Here is a 22,655-nt window from a genome sequence, read left to right as displayed (position 1 = left end):
TTAACATCAGGTGCAGACGGCACACTGTAACGGCTGTTTATGTGGCACTCCCTCCCCCCCTCACTACTCGAACCCTTTCGTTACTATTTTTCACACAATTCGCGATATGAGCGGCGCACTGAGCAGCTTATGATACACTTGTCCTCTTTACGTTTATTTATTCGTAATATAACATTTATTATATTAAGTTAATTAACTGAACAAGAGTTAATTAGTAATTCTTTTTTTTTTATTATTGTAGTTTGTTGTATTTTTATTTTATTATACTCATAGTTGAATAATACGCGTTTATATGATTATCGTTTTTGTCGTCCAACAATTGTAGCGCCGTGTGCGACGACCCTAATAATTCCGTGTCTTTTGTGTTATATTATCAGTGCACCTCCCACATAAACTCAACTTTTCGGCCATCCGGGCCGCCGCCAATTGTGTCTTAATCCGTATCCGCTCGTTGATCTGAATCGTGCCGTCAACATGTCTCAGATATTGCCCATCAAGTTCCAGGAGCACTTGCAGGTAAACGAAATCGATCTAGATTGCATTATCACAAATCTGTCGAATATGGTCAAATGACTTCTAAATATGGAAAAAACCCAGCCGGCAACTATGCGCTAATATTTGTTTCTTTTACACATAAATAGAATTCCATTATTTTTTTCTAAATATTATGCACGATTTTAAAATTTCTTGTATGTAATCCACATAACATGTCATTAAATATTGTTATAAATCAGACATAGGTAGGCATTATCAAGTGTTTGAAAGATATAAGTAGCTATCTATCACATATATAGGCGGACCTTTCTACCAGACCTTCTGGTGTTTAGCTTATCTGTGTGACTAGCTAGATAGTATTGAATAGCATATTATTGTATTTATTCTCTATGCTAATTCCTAATCTGTCGCAGGTCCGGTCCCTAAGGTATCAATTACAACAAATATTATATTATTTATTAATCCTGTTAAGCGAGTCGAGGGACCTTTTATATATTTTATTACATTTTGTTAGCAAAGCCTAATATCTACATTTGGATTGCATAACATATCATGCTTTGTCAGAGCTATTGTATTGAACTAATAAAGTACATTTCAACTAAACTAAGCTATTAGAGATGATCTCTTAATCTAATTTTAAATAATAATAAATGATAAGTATAAATATTTTTATATTATTATTAATATTATTGTTATAAGAAAAAGTAGTAAGATATTTGACACTTTATTCAATTATAATATAGCTCACAAATGTCGGCATCAATCAGTCAAACATTAGCTTTAACACGCTTACCATGGAATCGGATAAATATATTTGTGTGCGTGAAAAGACTGGTGATGTGGCACAAGTGGTTATTGTTGATATGGCTGATCCACAAAATCCAATCAGACGCCCAATTTCTGCTGACTCGGCCATCATGAATCCAGCTAGCAAAGTTATTGCACTCAAAGGAAAAGCTGGTACTGAAGGAACTGCTGCTTGTAAGAATATAATTTGATATATACATGATTATTTTTAAACTATTATATCATTATTTATGTGTTTTACTATAATAAAATGTTTTTTTGTTATTGTTCAGCCCAAAAAACACTACAGATATTTAATATTGAGATGAAGAGTAAAATGAAGGCTCACATTATGCAAGATGATGTGGTTTTTTGGAAATGGATTTCGCCTAACACTTTAGCCCTTGTAACTGAAACGTCCGTTTTCCATTGGAGTATGGAAGGTAATATTTCTCTAGTTTTAAGACAAACAATATTGTTTTAAATAATGCAAATAATATTTTAGGAGACTCCACTCCCGTTAAAATGTTTGATCGTCATTCAACATTAAATGGATGTCAGATAATTAATTATCGAACAGATCACAAACAGCAGTGGTTGTTATTAATAGGAATTTCAGCTCAGGTATATATACATATATAAGTAAATGATGACAAATTTATTGATTTATCAATTTTTTCAGCAAAATCGTGTTGTTGGAGCAATGCAACTATATTCTGTTGAAAAAAGTTGTTCGCAACCTATCGAGGGACATGCTGCAGCATTTGCGAGGTTTCAAATGGAAGGAAATAGGGAAATGTCTACATTGTTTTGTTTTGCAGCTCGTACTGCAGCTGGTGGAAAGGTAACAAAAAAAATTAAAAAAAAGAATTAAAAAAAAAATAGAATTCTAATTAATATACTTCTATTAGTTACATATTGTTGAAGTTGTCCAAACACCACGAGGCAACCAGCCTTTTCCGAAAAAACAAGTTGAAGTTTTCTTCCCTCCAGAAGCCCAAAATGATTTTCCAGTTGCTATGCAAGTGAGCTCTAAGTTTGATGTTATCTACCTTATCACCAAATATGGCTACATTCACTTGTACGACATCGAAACTGCTACTTGTATCTATATGAACCGCATAAGTGGTGATACAATATTTGTAACTGCTCCACACGATGCCACTGGTGGAATTATTGGTGTTAATCGTAAAGGACAAGTATTATCAGTCAGTGTTGAAGAAGACAATATTATTCCGTATATAAACACTGTATTACAACATCCCGAACTCGCTTTACGAATGGCCGTCCGCAATAATTTATCTGGTGCTGAAGAATTGTTTGTACGCAAGTTTAACATGCTTTTCCAAAATGGACAGTATGCTGATGCAGCTAAGGTAGCCGCCAATGCCCCTAAAGGTATACTTAGAACACCTTCAACCATACAAAAATTCCAGCAAGTCCCAACAGCTACCAATCAATCTTCACCTCTTCTACAGTACTTCGGCATATTACTTGATCAGGTATTTTAAATCACTAAATTATAGTTTTCATAAATTAATATAATTTGTATTTTAATAATTTAGGGAAAATTAAATAAATACGAATCATTAGAGTTGTGTCGTCCAGTTCTTGCTCAAGATAAACGACAATTATTAGAGAAATGGTTAAAAGAAGATAAATTAGAATGTTCTGAAGAATTGGGTGATTTAGTCAAAACAGCTGATATCTCTTTAGCATTATCAGTTTATCTTCGTGCAAATATACCACCTAAAGTAATATTTATTAATATAATAAACAATGTGATATAACATTTCCTTCTTTTTATAACAGGTCGTCCAGTGTTTCGCTGAAACTGGCCAGTATCAGAAAATAATTTTGTACTCTCAAAAGATCAGCTATGTACCTGATTATATTCATTTGTTCAGGAATGTAGTTTTGAGAACAACTCCCGATCATGCTGTTGAATTTGCCCAAATGTTGTTATCTGACGATGCAGAACCTTTAGCTAACATCAATCAAGTACGTTTCTATTACACATCTACTTTGTACATGCGATCTATGTAGAATTAAATTAAATTTTTTTTAGATTGTTGATATATTCATTGAACAAAATATGGTCCAGCAATGCACAAAATTCCTTTTGGAAGCCTTAAAGCATAACCGTGAAGCTGAAGGTCCATTACAAACTCGTCTACTTGAAATGAATTTGATATCTGCTCCACAAGTTGCGGATGCAATTCTTGGCAATCAAATGTTTACTCATTATGATCGAGCTCATGTTGCACAACTCTGTGAAAAGGCAGGTCTTTTACAAAGAGCATTGGAGCATTACACAGATTTATATGACATAAAAAGGGCAGTTGTTCATACACAATTGTTAAATCCAGATTGGCTTATTGGTTACTTTGGTTCTCTGAGCGTTGAAGACTCTCTGGAATGTTTAAAAGCTATGCTCACGAATAATATTAGACAAAACCTTCAAATTTGTGTTAAGGTATTTATTTGCTTTTTTTTTAAAGAAATTAAATTTTTATTGCTGTTTTTAAAAGCATTTATGTTGTGGTAATTTTTTTAAGAACTGATGTGTCAGACATGTTTCCTGTGTTCACTGTTGGGTTTAGAGTTTAACGATAGATGCCCAACCGGTGGGCATTAGAAACGTGTTTGAAACTTCAGTTTGTAAACACACTACTTGGATATTAAAAAAAAAAAATGTATAATTAATTTATCAATCCATGCTAGTTTTAACAATTACATAATTTGAATTCTGTTATTTTCGTATTTTCTGTAGATAGCAACCAAATATCATGAACAACTTACCACAAAAGCTTTAATTGATTTGTTCGAGTCATTTAAGAGTTATGAAGGTCTTTTTTACTTTTTGGGTTCCATTGTTAACTTCAGTCAAGATCCAGAAGTTCACTTTAAATACATACAGGTTGTTGATTATTTTATCAAATTTATTTTTATATCTAATTGAATCCTTAAATGTTTTTTAGGCTGCATGTAAAACGGGACAAATTAAAGAAGTGGAGCGAATATGTCGAGAATCAACATGTTATAATGCTGAAAGAGTTAAAAACTTTTTGAAAGAAGCAAAACTTACTGATCAGTTACCGCTAATTATTGTGTGTGATCGGTTTAACTTTGTGCACGATCTTGTCTTGTATCTCTATAGAAACAACTTGCAAAAATACATAGAAATTTATGTACAAAAAGTCAATCCATCTCGTCTACCAGTTGTAGTCGGTGGTCTTCTCGATGTAGATTGTTCTGAAGATATTATTAAAAACCTTATTCAAGTTGTGAGAGGAGAATTCTCTACCGATGAATTAGTTGAAGAAGTCGAAAAGCGTAATCGTTTAAAATTGTTGTCTTCGTGGTTAGAATTGCGTGTACACGACGGTAGTGAGGAACCTGCTACTCATAATGCTTTGGCCAAAATTTATATTGACAGTAACAACAATCCAGAAAGATATTTGAAGTATGTACTAAGATTTGTATATCTCACTGCATTTTAGTATAAGTTTAAATGTAAATTAAAATGTTTTTTACAGAGAAAACAAGTTCTATGACAGCAGAGTTGTTGGAAAGTATTGTGAAAAGCGCGATCCACATTTGGCGTGTGTTGCTTATGAACGTGGAAAATGTGATTTAGAATTGATTAATGTGTGCAATGAAAATAGTTTGTTTAAATCTGAAGCACGATATTTGGTTCGACGCCGTAATCCTGAATTATGGTTGGAAGTTTTGAATGAAAACAACATCTATCGTCGTCCTCTTATTGATCAAGTTGTTCAAACGGCTCTATCCGAAACTCAAGATCCTGAAGATATATCTGTGACTGTAAAGGCTTTTATGACTGCTGATTTGCCTAATGAATTAATTGAGTTACTTGAAAAAATTGTATTTGATAATTCTTTGTTCAGCTCACATCGGTAACTAATAATAATTTTACTGTTTATTTTATGTTTGATGATTTTATGTCTAATTCATTTAATTCATGTTGTATAGGAATTTACAAAATCTATTAATATTGACGGCAGTTAAAGCTGATCGCACTCGAGTCATGGACTACATTAACCGTTTAGATAACTATGATGCACCTGACATAGCTTCAATCGCTATTAATAATGAATTGTATGAAGAAGCTTTTGCTATATTCAAAAAGTTCAATGTTAATCAATCTGCTATTCAGGTAAAATTATACATTTATTTTTAAATGAAAATCCAAAATAACTTTATTAATTATCCCATCACAATACTTTTGTAGGTGTTAATAGAAAATGTGAAAAACCTTGACCGAGCGTATGAATTTGCCGAACGGTGCAACGAACCAGGCGTATGGAGTTTGTTGGCCAAAGCCCAATTACAGAATATGTTTGTCAAAGAAGCTATTGATTCATTCATTAAAGCTGATGATCCCAGTGCGTACATGGATGTGGTACAAACTGCACATAAAACAGGTAACTTTTTTTTTTTTTGTTAAATTGTTTTATTTATTAAGAGATCGGATAATGTATACATAACATTATACCGTGTTTGTATGAGAGGAAATTGTAATTACAAATTCATTTTTTTTTTTTAAATTAGGAAGTTGGGAAGATCTTGTTCGCTATTTGCAAATGTCTAGAAAGAAGGCTCGTGAATCTTATATCGAGAGTGAATTGATTTATGCGTATGCAAAAACTAACAGGCTTGCTGATCTCGAGGAGTTTATATCGGGTCCAAATCATGCTGATATTCAAAAGGTTTTACCTGAATTACACCACCAAATTGATTTTTTTTAACAAGTGTATATCTGTTTTATAGATAGGCGATAGGTGTTTCGATGATGAAATGTATGAACCAGCTAAACTGTTATACAATAACGTTTCAAACTTTGCGCGTTTGGCTATTACTCTTGTTCACCTTAAAGAATATCAGGGTGCCGTTGATAGTGCTCGTAAAGCCAATAGTACTAGAACATGGAAAGAAGTGTGTTTCGCTTGTGTTGACAATAATGAGTTTAGATTAGCTCAAATGTGCGGTTTACATATTGTGGTTCATGCTGATGAGTTGGAAGATTTAATCAACTATTATCAAGTAATTAATATTTTTATTTTTTATTAAAAAAATATATTGCTAACATTATTTGTCTTAAGGATCGTGGCTACTTTGAAGAACTGATCAATTTATTGGAAGCAGCGTTGGGATTGGAACGTGCACATATGGGAATGTTTACAGAATTGGCTATTTTGTACTCAAAATACAAACCAGCTAAAATGAAGGAACACTTAGAACTGTTTTGGTCTCGAGTGAATATACCAAAAGTGTTGAGAGCGGCTGAACAAGCCCACTTGTGGTCGGAGTTAGTATTTTTGTATGACAAATATGAAGAGTATGACAACGCAGTGTTAGCTATGATGAACCATCCAACTGAAGCCTGGCGTGAAAGTCATTTCAAAGATATTATTACCAAAGTAAATTTAACTTTTAACTTTATGAATGACATTTTAATGGTTTTACGTTTCATTTTTATTAAATAGGTTGCCAATTTAGAATTGTATTATAAAGCAGTTCAGTTTTATGTTGATTATAAACCGCTTCTCCTCAATGACTTGTTGTTAGTGTTGACACCACGTATGGACCACACTAGAGCAGTTGCCTATTTCTCGAAGGTATTTTTCAATAATAATTGTATTATGAGTTTTTAATTCATTTAAATGTGTATGTATTTTTAGACAAATCAATTACAATTGGTCAAAACTTACTTGCGTTCGGTGCAGTCATTAAATAACAAGGCTATCAATGAAGCATTGAATAATCTATTAATTGATGAAGAAGATTACCAAGTAAATTATTTTAAAAAAACAAAAAAAATTTTGAATACTTATTGGACAATTTATTTTAACACTAATATTAATTATTAATTAGGGTTTAAGAACATCTATTGATGCATTTGATAATTTTGACACAATCGCACTTGCCCAAAAGCTTGAAAAACACGAATTGACTGAATTCAGACGTATTGCTGCCTATTTGTACAAAAGTAATAACCGATGGAAGCAGAGTGTTGAGTTGTGCAAGAAAGACAGATTGTATAAGGTAAGTTTTTTTTACCTATTATCAATTGTCATTAACGTAGTAAATAAAAAAAAAACGATGATGTGAAATTTTATTACCTAAAAACTTTTATTTACTAATGAAAAAACCACAAATGGGGAAATGTTTTAGTTTACTGCAAAAGCATGTACGATTCAATGTTTTTGGTTGTCACTAAAAAGTATCACCATAAACCTTTTTCTACTGACTGGCAGGCCAGAAAAATTTCAATGTTGAAATGCTACTCAACTATGTTTTTTTATTGTACATAAACCAAATAAAATCAATATTTTTGTGTAAATACCTAAAAATTTGCTGGGCTTAAACTAAAACCCTACAGTTTTTTAGGTTTAGTTTATTTTTTGCCAACTTTGTCTAATACTGACTAATGTAGTTCAACACCTAAAGGATGGTAACCAACAAACACGCTCACATATAAAGAGGATCTGATATGGAGAGTAGGCTAAAGTGTAGTTGGATTAGGTTGATAGACGCTACAAGTTTTCTGTATGACAGGAACGTGTCATTTAGAGTGAAAAGAAAATTATATAAAACTGTAGTGAGGCCAATGATGTCAATGTGGCTAAAATAAATTTGACTTTGGCTCTATTTAAATAAATATTTTTATAATTTTAATTTAAATAAAACCTACTAACAAATAAAATTGTATTTTTATTTGGACTAATTTAATTAACATTAATTAAAAACGTAGCAACACTTGTGGTTAGGTTAGGGTATATAGTAAATATTGTGTATATAGTAAATAAATAATATAATGAAGTATATAAAATAACCTTTACCACAACAACTTTTACAATAAAAATGGTTTTCGGAGGCAAAGAAGAAGCATTAATTTAAATTGAAAACAAAACCAAGCTTAGTAGGGTCATGTTAGTTACAGGACAGTGTAGATGTTATTAAACTAAAAGTGATAATATCACTAGACAGCCAACTATATGTATCAAAAATTCAGCACACAAGATAATTTAGTGGGTGGGTCTAGCTACAAAAAATAAAATCTTGTTTAAAATCAACTTTGTAAGTCTTGTCAACTTTGCGTCAAACCTCTAATGTAATATTAAATGTTCTTAATTCTACTATTCAGGATGCTATGGAGTATGCAGCTGAATCCAAGAACTCCGAAGTGGCCGAAGAGTTAGTAACTTGGTTCTTGGAACGGGGAAACTACGATTGTTTTGCCGCAGCTTTGTTCCAATGTTACGATCTTGTTCACCCAGATGTAGTATTAGAATTAGCATGGAGGCATAATATTATGGATTTTGCCATGCCTTATCTAATACAAGTCACTAGGGAATATGTAGCTAAAGTTGACAAATTAGAAGAAGCCGAATCAAAGCGTGTCGAAGAGCATAAAGAAGAAGACATTAAGCCAATGATGATGCGTACGTATTATAAATACTGTGTAATAATACACTATTTACAGCTGTCATATAACTTTTTTTTTTTATGTGTATATATTTAGCTGAACCACAACTGATGTTAACAGCTGGTCCATCCGTAATGAACAATATGTATTCACCGTCTTACCAGGGAGCAATTCCTCCTTCACAACCCTACGCTCCTCCTAATGCTGCAGGCTCTTACGCCGCCCCAAGCAATTTACCTTATCCAGGTTATGGAATTTAATGGATCCATTACATACTCCTTTCCTTTATAGCAGTATTTTATAAGAAAACAATGATGGGGCTCTGCTATTAAAACTAGAAAATTTACCCTCTGTGTTTATATTTAATAAATAGAAATAATAATTCTTTTTGAAAGTCATTCCAACAAAATATAAACTTGAATAAGCTTTACAAAAAATATATACATTTATAAATTTATGTATGTTTATTATACTACTCTCATCATTGTTAGATAATATTTACATAGTTAATGTTAATACTTGTTAAAATATTATTTGTTTAAATTATTCAACTTCACGTCGTAACTTATGAATTATTTGCATATAAATTTTTAATTTTGATTTCACGTTAATTTTTATAATTTATTTTATTTATAATCGTATTATTATTATTATTATTATTACTATTATTATGATTTTTTTTTTATGTAAATTATTATTATCAACAATTTATTTAGAAATATGAAAAATCATAACAGCAAATGAGTATATTTATTGAGTTCCATGCCTGTTTGTTATTATTTTTACTATAAAAGAATTTATATAAATGCTATATTTAAGCTCTTATTAGGAAGTGTGAACTGGAATTAATTCGATAGCAATTTGAAAATGTGCCAACTCGTTAATTTAATATTCGAGTTATTATTAATAATATACTTTCATAGTATTACAAATACTTTTTTTTTAAATATCTGTAACTGTTGTTTGAAGTTATATTTTGAGTATACTAAGGTATGTGCGTCAACATAGCTTTTGTGTAACAGTCATTGACATATTCTGTAGTAGTTTGTTCATGATCTATTTTGAAAATATAATGTACATACTGAAAAACAACATTTAATATATGTCTAACTTGTCTTAATTAAAAAATTATTAAAACTTGAATGGGGTACAATATTTACACACCTTGCGGTTACTCCCATTTAATTATCTTGACTGTCTACGGGAGAACGCGGTATAAGCAACATTGATCCAGAGCCCAGAAGATGGAACATGCAAGTGTTTTGAAACGTTGGCCAACCAGTCAAGATAATCAAATGGGAGTACCCGCAAGGTGTGTAAATAGTGTTGTCTTAATTATAAACAGCATACATCAGTGTTATTTTTCTTCTGTATTATTATAAGAATTTGCAATAGTTTATTGTGCCGTTTCAATACCACATTTTCGTTCGTGTGATCACTTATAATGGTCATACTATAACAACATTTTAAATGGCTGTTCATCAACAGCGCTAAAAACTGAAAACATATATTGTGCATCAAGAGCAAGTGTAATTTTGTTTTACCTTACTAATCCCTTACGTTGAACAATATTTTACCCGTAATCCTTAGAGACATGACCTAAAAAAACAAAACAAAGAATAGTATAATATTTGTAAAAACGATATATTATTTAATAACAATATAATGTTTACATTAATTTAGCTAATACAATTGAGTTTTTCGATAATAAGCTTCGTTTTCGGCTGTGCATTTGTTGATCTTGGGGCCGGACAAGTACATCTCATCGGCTGACAAATGAGGTAATATTAGGTCAAGTCTTTTACGTTGCTTGTCGAAATCATCTCTTTTATTAGCCAATATTTTCTCATCCTTTAAATCAAGACATTTGAAATTGTATAATTTTATTGCGTATTATCCGTCGTCAGTTTTTATTACTACTACTATTATCGCATAGGTTTACCTTAAGGACGTTTTCTTCTCGTCTTATCACGTCGAACAAGCGATTTTCTATATCCTTGCCTTTTTTGTCAAACCTGCTTTGAATGTTTTTAGCACTTTCCAAAGCTTTAAACCCTTCTTCCTGTTTTGCCATAGCTAACTACAAACAAAAACAATGCGTTTAATTGCCTTATTGAATAATATTTGAAACTTAAATGGTAACGTAAATATTTTATTAACTTTTTTAATTGAGAATAATGTACTAAAAATGTTGACTGGTCGATAACCAGTTTCGGATAACTATTTTTGAAGTTATTGAAGTTTCAAGTTTAGGGCAGGAGGAAAGGTGGAGTGTAGTATTATTTTTATCTGCGCGCATTTCCCAACCGCACATCCCCTGTCATCCTAATTTTAAAATATAACTTTAAAAATAGTTATCCGAAACTGGTTATCGACCAGTCAACATTTTTAGTACATTATTCTCAATTTAAAAAGTTAATAAAATATATGCATTACCATTTAAGTTTCAAAAGTTGCTATCAAAAAAACTAAGTTGGGAGGGAGGTAAAACAAAAATAATTGTGAAAAATTAAAATCACATTGTTTAAAAATAATATGAAAAAAAAAATTTTAATTTCTTATTAAACCCTGTGAGATATTGAGTAGCCCATGATAAAAAAATCACCCTGTATGTTGAACTTTTGGTTCTGTTTCACTGTTCTTTTTCAAAGAACAGTGTTCCATGTTGTTCACCAAAATTCGTCAGTATGAATTAAATTGTGTTTAATGGGTAAAATGAAGACATTGATGATATATGTACCTATTATAACTTCTAATTACGAAAATATGACTTAAACGGGCCTTATATGATTCGGTTCAAAAAATCGACGGCAAGTTAATTCATATAGAATACCATTAATTTTGTTTTTAGTTAAACCTATAGGTACGCCGTACGATGTTCATAAAAAAACTGGTTTTGTTGATTGGATCCACAAATTAAATGTGGAAATATGACGTGATGTTTGAAATCGGTATATTTTTAATCCTATTTATATCTACAAATACTATAAAAAAATATACCGATTTCGAACATCACGTTATATTTCCACATATTACTATCGACTGAGTAGTACTTAATAATAACTATCGTCTAAACTTAATAGTTACTTCCGTACGTTAAATAACCATCACATAATATTTTATTATAACTAACATATTACTCCCTCAAAGCCCAAATTCTCTTTCCTAAAATCGTGACGATATAGTGCATTTACACGATCAATGAAATTTACTTTCAGAAGTTTTTCAGCACGAATTAATTTTATTTTTATATCGTCGTCTTGCTTTGCCAACTTGTGTTTCTCTTCGACTAAATGCTTTTCGTGTTCTTTTAAGCTTTCAGACAATTTTTCCAAATCCTTTTCTTTTTCTCTCAAATTATTAAAGCTCTCCTTAAGTTCTGCTTTCGCCCGTATTAGATCGCTTCCGTTACCAGTATCCATTTTCAACATGGTTTCCAGACGACAACGTTCGGAGGCCACTTCGAACCGTTCTTCGGCTAGTTTGCGCTGTTCTTCCATTACCGACGAACGAACTGCCTGTATATACATATTTGCATTTATTATAATTACGTTGTAAGTGTAAACATAATGTAAGGTAAACTGACAGGTATAACGTAAGACTAATTGTAAGGAGGGCGTAGGTATCTACTCTTATTTTTTGTTTATAGCGCCTCGATCTCATGACACACTATAAATCTCTATTAATGCACTCCAGTAGTATTTACTGTGGATTGATAGGGGTGATCACGCCTCAGAACTCAGAGCTTTTATTTTCATAAATATATTATTAATAATCTACTTGTCAAATAAAAAATTCTTCTTGTTAACCGTAGACACATTTTGGACAAAATATCATAAAACAAAAAAAAAGAACATTTCATAATAATAGATATAAAGTAAAGTATTATCGCGGAGTGTATGAATATATATATATATATAAATTATATTTTATGAATAGATTATATAATCTGTGGTGTAAGAAAAAATGCTATTTTATTCATGATAAAACCTACCTACGAGTTACGAGTATGAAATAATGACCAGCTGACGGCTCCATAACACAAAATGGGAGTGGGCCACATGCACTTCAGCCAAGAGGAGAAGAAAAAGTTATTAAATAACACCGGAGACTTATGTGGTCCACAAAAAGGTATGAAGAAATATTTTGGATCTTGGATTTTTTAGAGGGTGTATCATAATTTTTATTTAATTTTTAGAATCCATATGATAAACGCGATGGATATTGCTATAACAATAATAACGTCGGGGATCTATGTGCGTGTCTTACTTCTAACTCTTGTTTGCGGCTTTCGATGTATTGGGTATCAGACTTTTTTTCACGTTCCCACGATTTACGACTGCTTTCGAATGCAGCCATAGATCTTTTCAGCTCTTTACTGGCAACTTCCAACTCGCTACGTTCTCTGGCGTATCTCGATTGAAACTCGTCCATTTTCACCTGGAGGGACGCCTTTTCGCCGTCCAGCACTGCCAACTGTTTGTCCACTTCTTCCTGCAAGTCTTCGCAAATATAATAATTGTACTAATTGTATATTGTACCGACAATTGTAAAACAACACGTATAAATGTCCTACCTTTGAGTTTTCTCTCTTGTGTAATTATCGACATTTCTCTGGCCGACATCTCATCACTGTTCATTGAGCGCTTTGATTTTGTATCTCTTAGACTGGATTCCACTTCTTCCAGATGACTCATCTTGATCTTTTGCACTTCGGCGGATTGTTTGAGGTCGATTAGATGACTTTCGTGAATTGTTCTTAATCTGTCTTCGAACGATTGTTTCAAAAGCATTTCATTTTGTTTTTGCTCTATAGAGTCTTTTTTTCGTTCTTCATCCAACTCACGGATACGCGATTCATATCGATTGAGTTTATCCCGCAGTACTTCTAGTTCTAATCTAAATTTAAAATTAAGTGTTCGGAAAAGTGTTTAAATTAAAATATTAACCTCACAATAATGCTTTAAGTGAGATCACTGGCGTATTAGACAATAATCAAAATGTATGTTTACAACTTTGAATAAGGCCTAAGATGCCCAGACATCAGCTGCCAGTACATTTTAAGTGTTAAAATAGGTTTTTTTTTTATTAAGGAGGACTTAGAAGCAGCGAGAAATGTTAATATACAGTGCGTTAAAGTTTCAAATATATATTTGGTTTTATTTTACTTTGGATCAGATTAAATTTAAATATATTTATGAAACTTTATTAAACATGAATCTTACTCGTATTTGGTTTTTATCGTATCCAATTCCAACTCCTTTATTTTGGTTAAATGGTCGATTGTTAGTTGCAACGATTTATTCTCAGATTGCAAGCATTCTAACTGTTTACTATCGCTACTTATCATCGCCGAATTGTCCATCAACAACGCCTATTTATAATTTTTGTAATTTTTATATGTTTATTTGTGTAACGGTTGTTTGTATTTTGTACACCCTATAATTGGTTCTGTCGAGTACTGTTATAAATAGATAATATAGATTCATTGTAGATTTGAAAAATATTATATAAGGTGCTAAATTCCGCTTTTTTAATAGTATTTTAAGGGGTTAGGGGTAAGTCAGCTGGGTGAAAAAATGAGTATTTCAAACAATTTTTTTTTTTGACAGTAGTTTAATTTATTTTATAAAACAAATGATACAATGTTATTATATTATGTTTTAACTTTATTTGACAAGAATTAACATTTTTTAATTTTTATTTTAGACCAAGTTGTCGCTATATTTCTCTCAAAAGTCGTGTTTTGCAGTGATCAACATAAAATTTTACTGATTCATCTAAAATCAATGAAACCTAAACAAATCATTAGTTTAATAGTTAATCTAGTGCCTGATCGAAGGTTTTATTTTAAATAAACAAAATGGCGACCTCTCATCATTTACTTACGGATTTTCAAGGAAAAAAGCACTAGTTTATTGTTTATAAAAAATATAATGTTTAATAAAAAATTTTTTTTTGATCAGGCACTAGTTTTTTGTGCTTTCAATAAGCTGTATAAATTTCATTTAAATCTGTCAAGTGGTTTTTTAATTACAGTGGTCACCGATTTTGAAAACATAGTTTCGAGAAAAACTCATTTAAAAAGTGTTATGCTCGATTTATGTATAGAAATATTAATTATTTAATTACTTACATCGAGTCATCTTTTCCTTGGATTAACTTGAAATTTTCAGATAACATTTTTGAGACATCATACTTTAAGAAAATGAAAAAAAAAAAATTGGATTTTTTCAAAATCCTGACTACCTCTAACCCCTTAAAGAAGATACGAACTCCAACTGAATATATACCGGCTGTTTAAGACTTGTATACAGAACACATTTATACAGAGCCGATGATGGATATATTAGAATGGCAATGGGCATTTAAAATAAACGGTTTTTTTTTAAACAAGACAAAGCAAAAAAGCTAATTTTACTTTTATGAGGAGATCGCTATTTTGTTGGTCTTGTATTAAAGTAATAGTAGCTTGTTGAATGTCCTGTTTTTTCTTGGCTAGTTCCTGGATAAATTCTAAAATAGATGTTTGGAGATTATCTTTTCCCTCGAGGAGCGAGACAATTGTTGGTGTTGGGTTCACGTTAATTTTGTTGTTTTCAATAACTTCCGAAATATTCTGCTTGACTTCTTGCGTCACGCGTGGCGGTGAGGCCGGCTGAGGAGACTCGTCTTTTTGTATTAATCCGCTTAACCAAGGGGGCATTTTATCTGAAATACAATATCATTAAAAAAAACACTTGAAAAGAAAAAGCCATTGTTGTACAATGCGTCTGCCATTATTCAGGCCGGTTTTACACAATTCATGGCTTACCTGTCTTGTTTGCTGACGACTTTTGCGCCATATCGTTCGTAACCGCTATGGTTGGCGACGTCTCCCGACGTCTTGGTCTCGTCTCGGGTGTCGGCAACCGGATCAAAACAGGTTCGGTGACCGATATTTTGCTTTCCTGAAACAATTCCAAGTCCAGCGGTCTGCCGTCCTTTTTGTTGCTAGTAATTGTTTTATCGTTGTCGCCACCGATGATGTCTCTAGCAAAGCCGCCGCCATTGTAGTCGTCTTCGTCATCATCGTCGAACAACAGGCCCGCCGATCGAGATGTCCGGTGAGTGGTCTGTCTACTTAGATTATTGCGTCTCGACTTACTAGATCCTCCAAGAGACGGCTCGTAAACCATGTCAGTACTTGGTGTCCGTAAACCCAGCCAGTCTTCGGACCTTCCAGTGTTGGCCACCGTAGGCTTTAACTGAGCGTCGCTGCTCCTAAACATTTTTTTTTAAATTACAAATTTACGTTATAACTAGCTGTTTTGAAAGTATTTTTCAAATATACACATATAACTAACAGACAACAGTGGAGTAGGTATTTTGCAGACACCCAAAGGCGCGACCAGAGGGTATGCTGAGAGGTCTAGTTAAACACCACATAATTTATTTGTTGGTCTCTTCAAATATTCGAGAGGTTTTTAGCCACATTTCCTCAGATCGGGAACTAATTTATGTATTTTAAGTTTCAAATTTTCACATGGTAATATTTTTTGTTTACTTATATTTCATGAATTTTTCGAAGATGGATATATTTTATACAATATAAATGTATAGTATCTACAGAAATGTACAAAACGCGGATGGGAGAGTTTAGTTTTTTAATAGGAGAGACGGGATGACCGAAATCTAATCAAATACTTTTTTCACCATACTAGACCATATTCCACCATGTTTTTAAACTTCACCTTGATTACGAAAAAATTGAATATTAGTCATAACTTTGAAGTTTAATAATTGCAAGCAGGTAAGAGATAAAAATAATAGAGATTCCAATGTCTGCAACACCCTGCCACTCAAAATTACACCTTACATATCAACCGTTTTCAATAGAATTTATATTAAAAGGTACCGAAATGTAGTTAAAATCAAACTATATGTATACCTACAGTGTACATGGGCCCAAAAAACCCATATTTTATTTCCGTTAACATAGATGTATTATACATAATATATTCTATGTGTGAAATGTTAACAATTTGTAGCATTTTTTTGTGTTTAGATTTTTTTAGAATCTACGACAAAACTACCTAAACACTTGTACACATGTACCTATCGCTTGTCAGGAAACTATTTACATACTACAAAATAAAAATTAGTCGTACGGTTTGTCAAGATCCTTCCTTCTATCGCCGTCTTCATTTGCTAACAAATCGTCTAGTACATCCCAATTATCAGCAGTTCCTGTTAAGTAATTACAAAAGATATAATATTACAACAGTTTTTTAGATGTAAATATGATTTAAAATGTATGTAATCATAAAAAAAACACCTTTTAAAAAAACAAAAACCAAAACAATAATAAACATTATAATATTTCAATTGTAAATAATAAATTCTTTCATTTATTTACCTGTCATGACTCACACATTATTTTATCTTATATTTTAGAACTATATTGATTATGTATAGGTATCATAACATTGTCAAATGTATTAAGTTTTCACTTATTTGTTCACCGATTAAACATATAATTACACATAATAGGAGTATGTAATACCTATTTAATTATTTTTATTATTATTTTATCACATTTTTATAATATACAGGTAGTTAAATAATACCATAATGTTATACTATTTGTATTACATAGATGCAATGTTTGTGTAAATCATACACCGTTGCCAAGGCAACATTTCTGGTTTGCATATTGTATTATTTTTATTAGAATTATACACATTTTAGTTGCAATATGTACTAAAGCAAATTGACAAGGAAGGCAGGTTATAAATAATCAGAATTATTAGTTTGTGTATGCCTCAAGTATTAAGGATTAACCAAATTAATAAACACAATATTCGTTTTTAAAAATATTGATTAATAATTAGATAATTTTTTTATTAATCAATTTTAGTAACTGCTAATGATTTACTAAAAAAAAATTGGTTAAAAAATGTATTGTTCATTTTGTAAAATATTTATATTTTTTTAAATTATAGCAGGTACATTTTCAATAGCTAACTTTAACAATAACTAAAATAGCAAAATAATAAATAATTTTTAGTTTTTTAAATAAATGTCAGAACAAATATGTTTACACAGTAACATGATACATAAATAAAACTTACATACTTAACTAAAATAACTTTTTTTTACACAACTCTTATGTCCTTAACATTAATTTTCAACTAACATATGATGCATCGTAATATAATCTTATTAATTGTCCAATAGAAGTTAAAACAACAATTTTGTTCATAAATGTTCTCAAGTTTCACATCAACGAATTGAAAATGTACATAATGAATGAAATACTTTTATCTAATATAGAACAACTATTTGAATAGTCTTATCTTCTAATTGTAATAATACATTATATTGTATATGATGAGTTTTAATATTAAGTATTAAAAATTAACTAATAATAAACTTAAAAAATGGCATTTAATGGGCTGAAATTTTTGCCATGGTATAAAATAAATAATAATATTAGTAATAAAAAAAAATTTCATAATTTTATAATGTAAGTATCAAACTATCTGGTATACACAATAGATTATACGCTTAATTACAAGTTTTATTATTTATTGCTTCCTTAAATAACATATAAAATAAATACATTTTTGTCATTACATTAAATACCATCAATATTGTAAGTAGATTTGTCAAAACTGATATGAAATATTCAAAATTAATATAATTTTAAAACAAATAAAAGGCTCATATTATACTTTAAAAATATTTATTTTCAAATTATATGCAGAAATTATCTTGGACGGATCTAAATTTTTTATGACTCAAACTAATATACATTTTTTTTAAGAAGTTAATTTATGTTTATTTTCAATTTTGATCGGTTTATTTGATTTGTTCTGAAAAATGAAGCTATTTTTTATTCTTAAACTATTGAGTCATAGTTGCAGTTCTCGAGAAAAAAGATGATCCAATAATAAAATAACTCGTCGAATAGCAGAAAAGTAGGAAAAAAAGGACGATATTCAAACAATACCTAATCCGATCAAGATTTAGGGGATCTGTAAGTAAATAATAATTTTAAGTCACATTTTTTTTGTCTAACTAATCCATATTAACATGTTTTCACAAGCTAAGGAATGTCCTTTGATTAAGGAAATTCAAATGAGAATAAAAAATAATTAGTACAGAGTATGTATAGTTATGGATATGATTCTTCTATTAATAAGTATGGCATTTTGTCTAAGTATTTAAAAAACTATTGTATCATTTCCTCATCATCATCTTCTTCATCACCATAATCAGCTTCACTTATCGTTGGAACTACGGATCCCTTTAAAGGGCAATGTTTGCATCTAAATAAATATGGAGTGTTATATATTTTTTGTAATGATTCAAGCATAAATGATGTATTAACTATAATTACCTGCTCTCATTGATTCCGTAATTCATGCAACGATCGCCAACACATTCGCAACAGCCATCGTGGAACCATCTATAGCTTTTAGATCCCATCGACATGCAAGACGCTTTACATTTGTTCCAAGATAAGCAATGACTCATATAGACAACAGAACAATTTAAAGTGATGACATCCTTTATTGGAGCCACTTCTTGAGCCGAATTCTCTACAAATTTATAATTAAACATTATGAAAGTTTGTTGTTTATTTATAATTGCCTCACGTTAAATTAGCTAACATGAAACCAGCTATAAAAATGCAATGAAATTTACTTTGTAGCAATTTGAGTTCCTTTTGAAAATCGGGCTTAAAAACTTCAATGTCAAAATCAATGGGGAATGTCAATGATTCCCATCGTTGCTGGACATCAGGTTCGGATACAAGCGCATAGAATAATGTCATTATAGGTTCGGGTAAATCTTCCACATGACTTTTTCTACTTAACGCATTGGTGGTGACATTAGGTTTTGGGCACATGTCTGAAATAAAAATAACCAATAAATAGTACATGAAATCTAAGTACCGACAAAAGTATTCATAGTTACTATTAGTCAACTTTTGTGCCACAGTAGACATCAGAATTGGAGAGTATTAAAGGTATCAGAACACTATTAGTATAATGCAAAATAGGTTATTTCTTAATGGGAAAAGCGAAAAATTAAAATAAAATTAAAAAAAATATCCTGTCATGTGACTGAATTAAGTAAGCCCTGTGCATTCTTATTTGAAAAAGAGTGGAGTAGAATTATATTTCGAACATTTCTATATTATTTGCCAAGTTGATATTTATATTGATTGTCTTGAACTACACTCAACTGATCTGTATAATTGTATAATTTACGGTACTTTACATTATGCAAAGCTTTGTTGTATGCATAATGTTGTTTTCCTTAAGCTCCTTAATAAGTGTAAAATAACTGTCTAGCAAATTATTACATAAATAATAAAATACCGTACAAGGATAAATGGATGTAGGTACATTTGGGCAGCAAAACAATTTTTTTGTTTGAGCTATTCATGAAAATGTTTTTATATATTTATTAAATTAAAGAGTAGTTTTCTGAACATTTTGATGAGACGGTAACAAGTTATGAATAATGCTAATAATTTGTTTGCGCCTAGAATTGAGGTCACTCAATGATAGAATTTTGCACGCTTTACTAGAATATAGTATACTGATCAAGCCAAACGAGTACTCTTTTTCTTTTTAGACCAAAGCAATTGGTCAATGAGAAAAATAAAAGTTAAATTAGGTATTGTGAATTTGTATCATGTTACATCAATTTATTTTAATTAGCTTAATAAATCGTTCCATAAAAGAGCCCATTTTACAGGAAACTGCGGTAATTCTTCAAAAGATTCTACTTACCCACACAGGAACAACATTCGCTATATAAATTATTAAGACAACTGAAGCACTCTTTGCAGCACGAACAATTTGCTAGGTCACATTTGCAAGATTGAGTGATCATACACTTAGACACAATAGATGCACACACGGCCTCGTTGCAAGCATAACTAATATACGCAAACCCTGCTAAGGACCCGATCACAGTAATAAGAAAAATGTTCTTCATTGTGTACTTAGCATTAAACACCGTAAAAATAAAAAAAGTTATGTTTGTTTCAATGCGGCTATGAACTCGAGGCTCGAACACTTTATTGTTGACAGTTAACAGGTCATTTGTTACTTATTAGTTATTAGACCGTAGACTGCACTGAACACGCTTACGGCTAATACAGTAAATTGTTGCTTGTTTTGACTTTTGAATAGATAGGATTCAGGTAGAGAACACACAAATAACAATACACTATACAAAAAACTATCGAAATCGAATTATCTGGGCCTTATCATTAGATTTAGTGCTATCGATTATCATGAAACATTGATGGTGTCTTTGGCCGGAGCCCACTGGGCACTGCAGCTCACTCCTTCCACAAAAAATTGTACTTTACAAAATAATAATTAATCTCCAAGACTGAATTCTGTATTCACATTCCACACACTTTGAATGAAAACTTTAATGTGTAAATAGTTTTTAATTAATAATGATTCAAAACTAGGTATCTATCGACAGACACGTTTTCGGAAAATATTGTACATTAAATTTAATAATCGCTCTAGCTCATGACTAAATAAAAATCAATTATTTAGTTTTGCTGTACAGCTTTTCTCACGGGTTGCAAATGTCAACAGTTCTTTTTTAACGAATTATTATGAAACGCTTTTAATATATAGTATTGGTGGTAATTGTGATAAAAAAATGTATACCAATGCTCTTCATCCATCTTCTAAAATATAAAAGATTGCTTAAAGATATCGAATTGGCGTTTTAGGTTTTCTGTTTTAAGTCTTCTTTAAAATTTAATAATATTGAAACTTATTTAAACACTGAAGTATATTACGTTAGGATTGTTCGATGAAGTCAACATAGATTAATGTTATAATAGTTGATGAATACAGTGAAGCAAATTGGCTAGTATATTTACAGATATATCTCTGTGTAATTAAGAGAAAACAAAAAAGCAATACTTTAGTTGGTAAAACACTATTTTATTATTTCAATTTTATTCATATAACCACACCACCAGCAAATATATGTGAGAAGCAATAATCTATAAGCATACATTTTAAAATGTATTTCCTTAATATATATATTTGAATATTACTTTATTTACTAAATATAATTTATAATAAGTAGGTAATAATGTATTTTCTTATTGTTATAGTATAAAATAGTATGTTTTTTTAATATCTAAATTTAAATTATAGCATATACAAAATATTATTTTATTAAATAATTACGTAGTTTAAAGCAGACAATAATAATGTAGAAAAGATTGAAATAGTAATAAATAAAATAATACATTAAATTAGAATACATTGACTTAAGAAAAGTACATATAAAGGTATTTAATAAGTAAAATATTGGAAATGTCATTTTAGTTGACTAGAAAATACAAAGTAAAAAGGAACCAAAAAAAAGGTAAAAAATTTACATCTCATAATTAATATAATTATATAGTATTAAATAATCAAGATCAATCTGAATAGAATTTATAGAAAAATTAGCTTTCAAATTTATGTAATCTCCAATTAGACAATATAAAATATCTGATACTGTAAATATTTAGCACATTCATTATGATTCTTAAGGACGTAAAATTGTAATGTTTGCTTCGATGCAATTTTAAATTTACTATTCAATTATATAAAAGGTCATATATAAATATCTATTCAGCCTGTATAATTTAAAAAAAAAAGTTTAATTATTTACAGTAATTTAGGTTAAACGATTTTTTTGAAAAATGTATAATGGTTAAAACAAAAATAATATAATTAGGCATGTCAAGAAAAAAATATTAAAAAATAATTTTTTTTAGTTATTAAATAACATTGAAAAATTTATACATGTGATAGTTTCAGCTAATATTAAATTATTATTTTTTTTTTAAGTATTTAACTAGAAAATTAATGTATTTTTTTTAACATTATTAATT

At 30.4% G+C, this 22,655-nt stretch overlaps 3 protein-coding genes across 3 annotated transcripts; 1 reads left to right on the top strand and 2 right to left on the bottom strand.

Moving 5' to 3' along the window:
• The first annotated feature begins 103 nt into the window (after positions 1 to 103).
• LOC126847416 (clathrin heavy chain) lies at positions 104 to 9,317 on the top strand. The gene is made up of 22 exons (XM_050587629.1): positions 104 to 516; positions 1,239 to 1,476; positions 1,575 to 1,724; positions 1,787 to 1,905; positions 1,964 to 2,125; positions 2,193 to 2,783; positions 2,847 to 3,035; positions 3,094 to 3,282; positions 3,350 to 3,757; positions 4,055 to 4,201; positions 4,263 to 4,747; positions 4,821 to 5,201; positions 5,278 to 5,461; positions 5,537 to 5,729; positions 5,857 to 6,014; positions 6,076 to 6,348; positions 6,408 to 6,725; positions 6,792 to 6,923; positions 6,987 to 7,097; positions 7,180 to 7,350; positions 8,453 to 8,750; positions 8,831 to 9,317. Exons 1-22 carry the CDS (start codon positions 475 to 477, stop codon positions 8,992 to 8,994), a joined length of 5,103 nt encoding a protein of 1,700 aa, XP_050443586.1. The 5' UTR covers positions 104 to 474; the 3' UTR covers positions 8,995 to 9,317.
• A 375-nt stretch (positions 9,318 to 9,692) lies between these two features.
• On the bottom strand, positions 9,693 to 17,457 carry LOC126847417 (fas-binding factor 1-like). Its single transcript, XM_050587630.1, has 12 exons — positions 17,133 to 17,457; positions 16,885 to 16,963; positions 15,549 to 15,997; positions 15,156 to 15,445; positions 13,960 to 14,108; positions 13,311 to 13,633; positions 13,004 to 13,236; positions 11,947 to 12,252; positions 10,677 to 10,814; positions 10,408 to 10,585; positions 10,085 to 10,333; positions 9,693 to 9,815 (listed from the first exon to the last, which is right to left on the bottom strand). Exons 1-10 carry the CDS (start codon positions 17,137 to 17,139, stop codon positions 10,418 to 10,420), a joined length of 2,142 nt encoding a protein of 713 aa, XP_050443587.1. The 5' UTR covers positions 17,140 to 17,457; the 3' UTR covers positions 9,693 to 9,815; positions 10,085 to 10,333; positions 10,408 to 10,417.
• An 833-nt stretch (positions 17,458 to 18,290) lies between these two features.
• LOC126840300 (protein twisted gastrulation-like) lies at positions 18,291 to 21,019 on the bottom strand. Its single transcript, XM_050575949.1, has 4 exons — positions 20,524 to 21,019; positions 19,427 to 19,633; positions 19,119 to 19,320; positions 18,291 to 19,047 (listed from the first exon to the last, which is right to left on the bottom strand). Exons 1-4 carry the CDS (start codon positions 20,729 to 20,731, stop codon positions 18,951 to 18,953), a joined length of 714 nt encoding a protein of 237 aa, XP_050431906.1. The 5' UTR covers positions 20,732 to 21,019; the 3' UTR covers positions 18,291 to 18,950.
• Positions 21,020 to 22,655: the final 1,636 nt, after the last annotated feature.

Source organism: Adelges cooleyi, unplaced genomic scaffold, assembly GCF_023614345.1.
Source record: "Adelges cooleyi isolate 19-005CV unplaced genomic scaffold, UGA_ACOO_1.1 ACOO_flye_CR_arks_rails_tigmint_CR_PRNA_108, whole genome shotgun sequence".
Taxonomy (NCBI): domain Eukaryota; kingdom Metazoa; phylum Arthropoda; class Insecta; order Hemiptera; family Adelgidae; genus Adelges; species Adelges cooleyi.
Note: the sequence above shows the minus strand (reverse complement) of the source record. Positions and strands in the feature narration are given on the sequence as shown.

Coding starts and splice junctions, on each gene's coding strand:
- LOC126847417 (XM_050587630.1), bottom strand. Junction 13,634..13,959: donor ACGATAAAAACCAAATACGA/GTAAGATTCATG, acceptor TTTTAAATTTAG/ATTAGAACTAGAAGTACTGC. Junction 10,815..11,946: donor GTGCTGAAAAACTTCTGAAA/GTAAATTTCATT, acceptor TTTTGTTTGTAG/TTAGCTATGGCAAAACAGGA.
- LOC126847416 (XM_050587629.1), top strand. CDS start 475: ATGTCTCAGATATTGCCCATCAAGTTCCAGGAGCACTTGCAG. Junction 1,725..1,786: donor TTTCCATTGGAGTATGGAAG/GTAATATTTCTC, acceptor ATAATATTTTAG/GAGACTCCACTCCCGTTAAA. Junction 3,283..3,349: donor CTTTAGCTAACATCAATCAA/GTACGTTTCTAT, acceptor AATTTTTTTTAG/ATTGTTGATATATTCATTGA.
- LOC126840300 (XM_050575949.1), bottom strand. CDS start 20,731: ATGAAGAACATTTTTCTTATTACTGTGATCGGGTCCTTAGCAGGGTTT. Junction 19,321..19,426: donor GGAACTCAAATTGCTACAAA/GTAAATTTCATT, acceptor ATAAATTTGTAG/AGAATTCGGCTCAAGAAGTG. Junction 19,048..19,118: donor TACGGAATCAATGAGAGCAG/GTAATTATAGTT, acceptor ATATTTATTTAG/ATGCAAACATTGCCCTTTAA.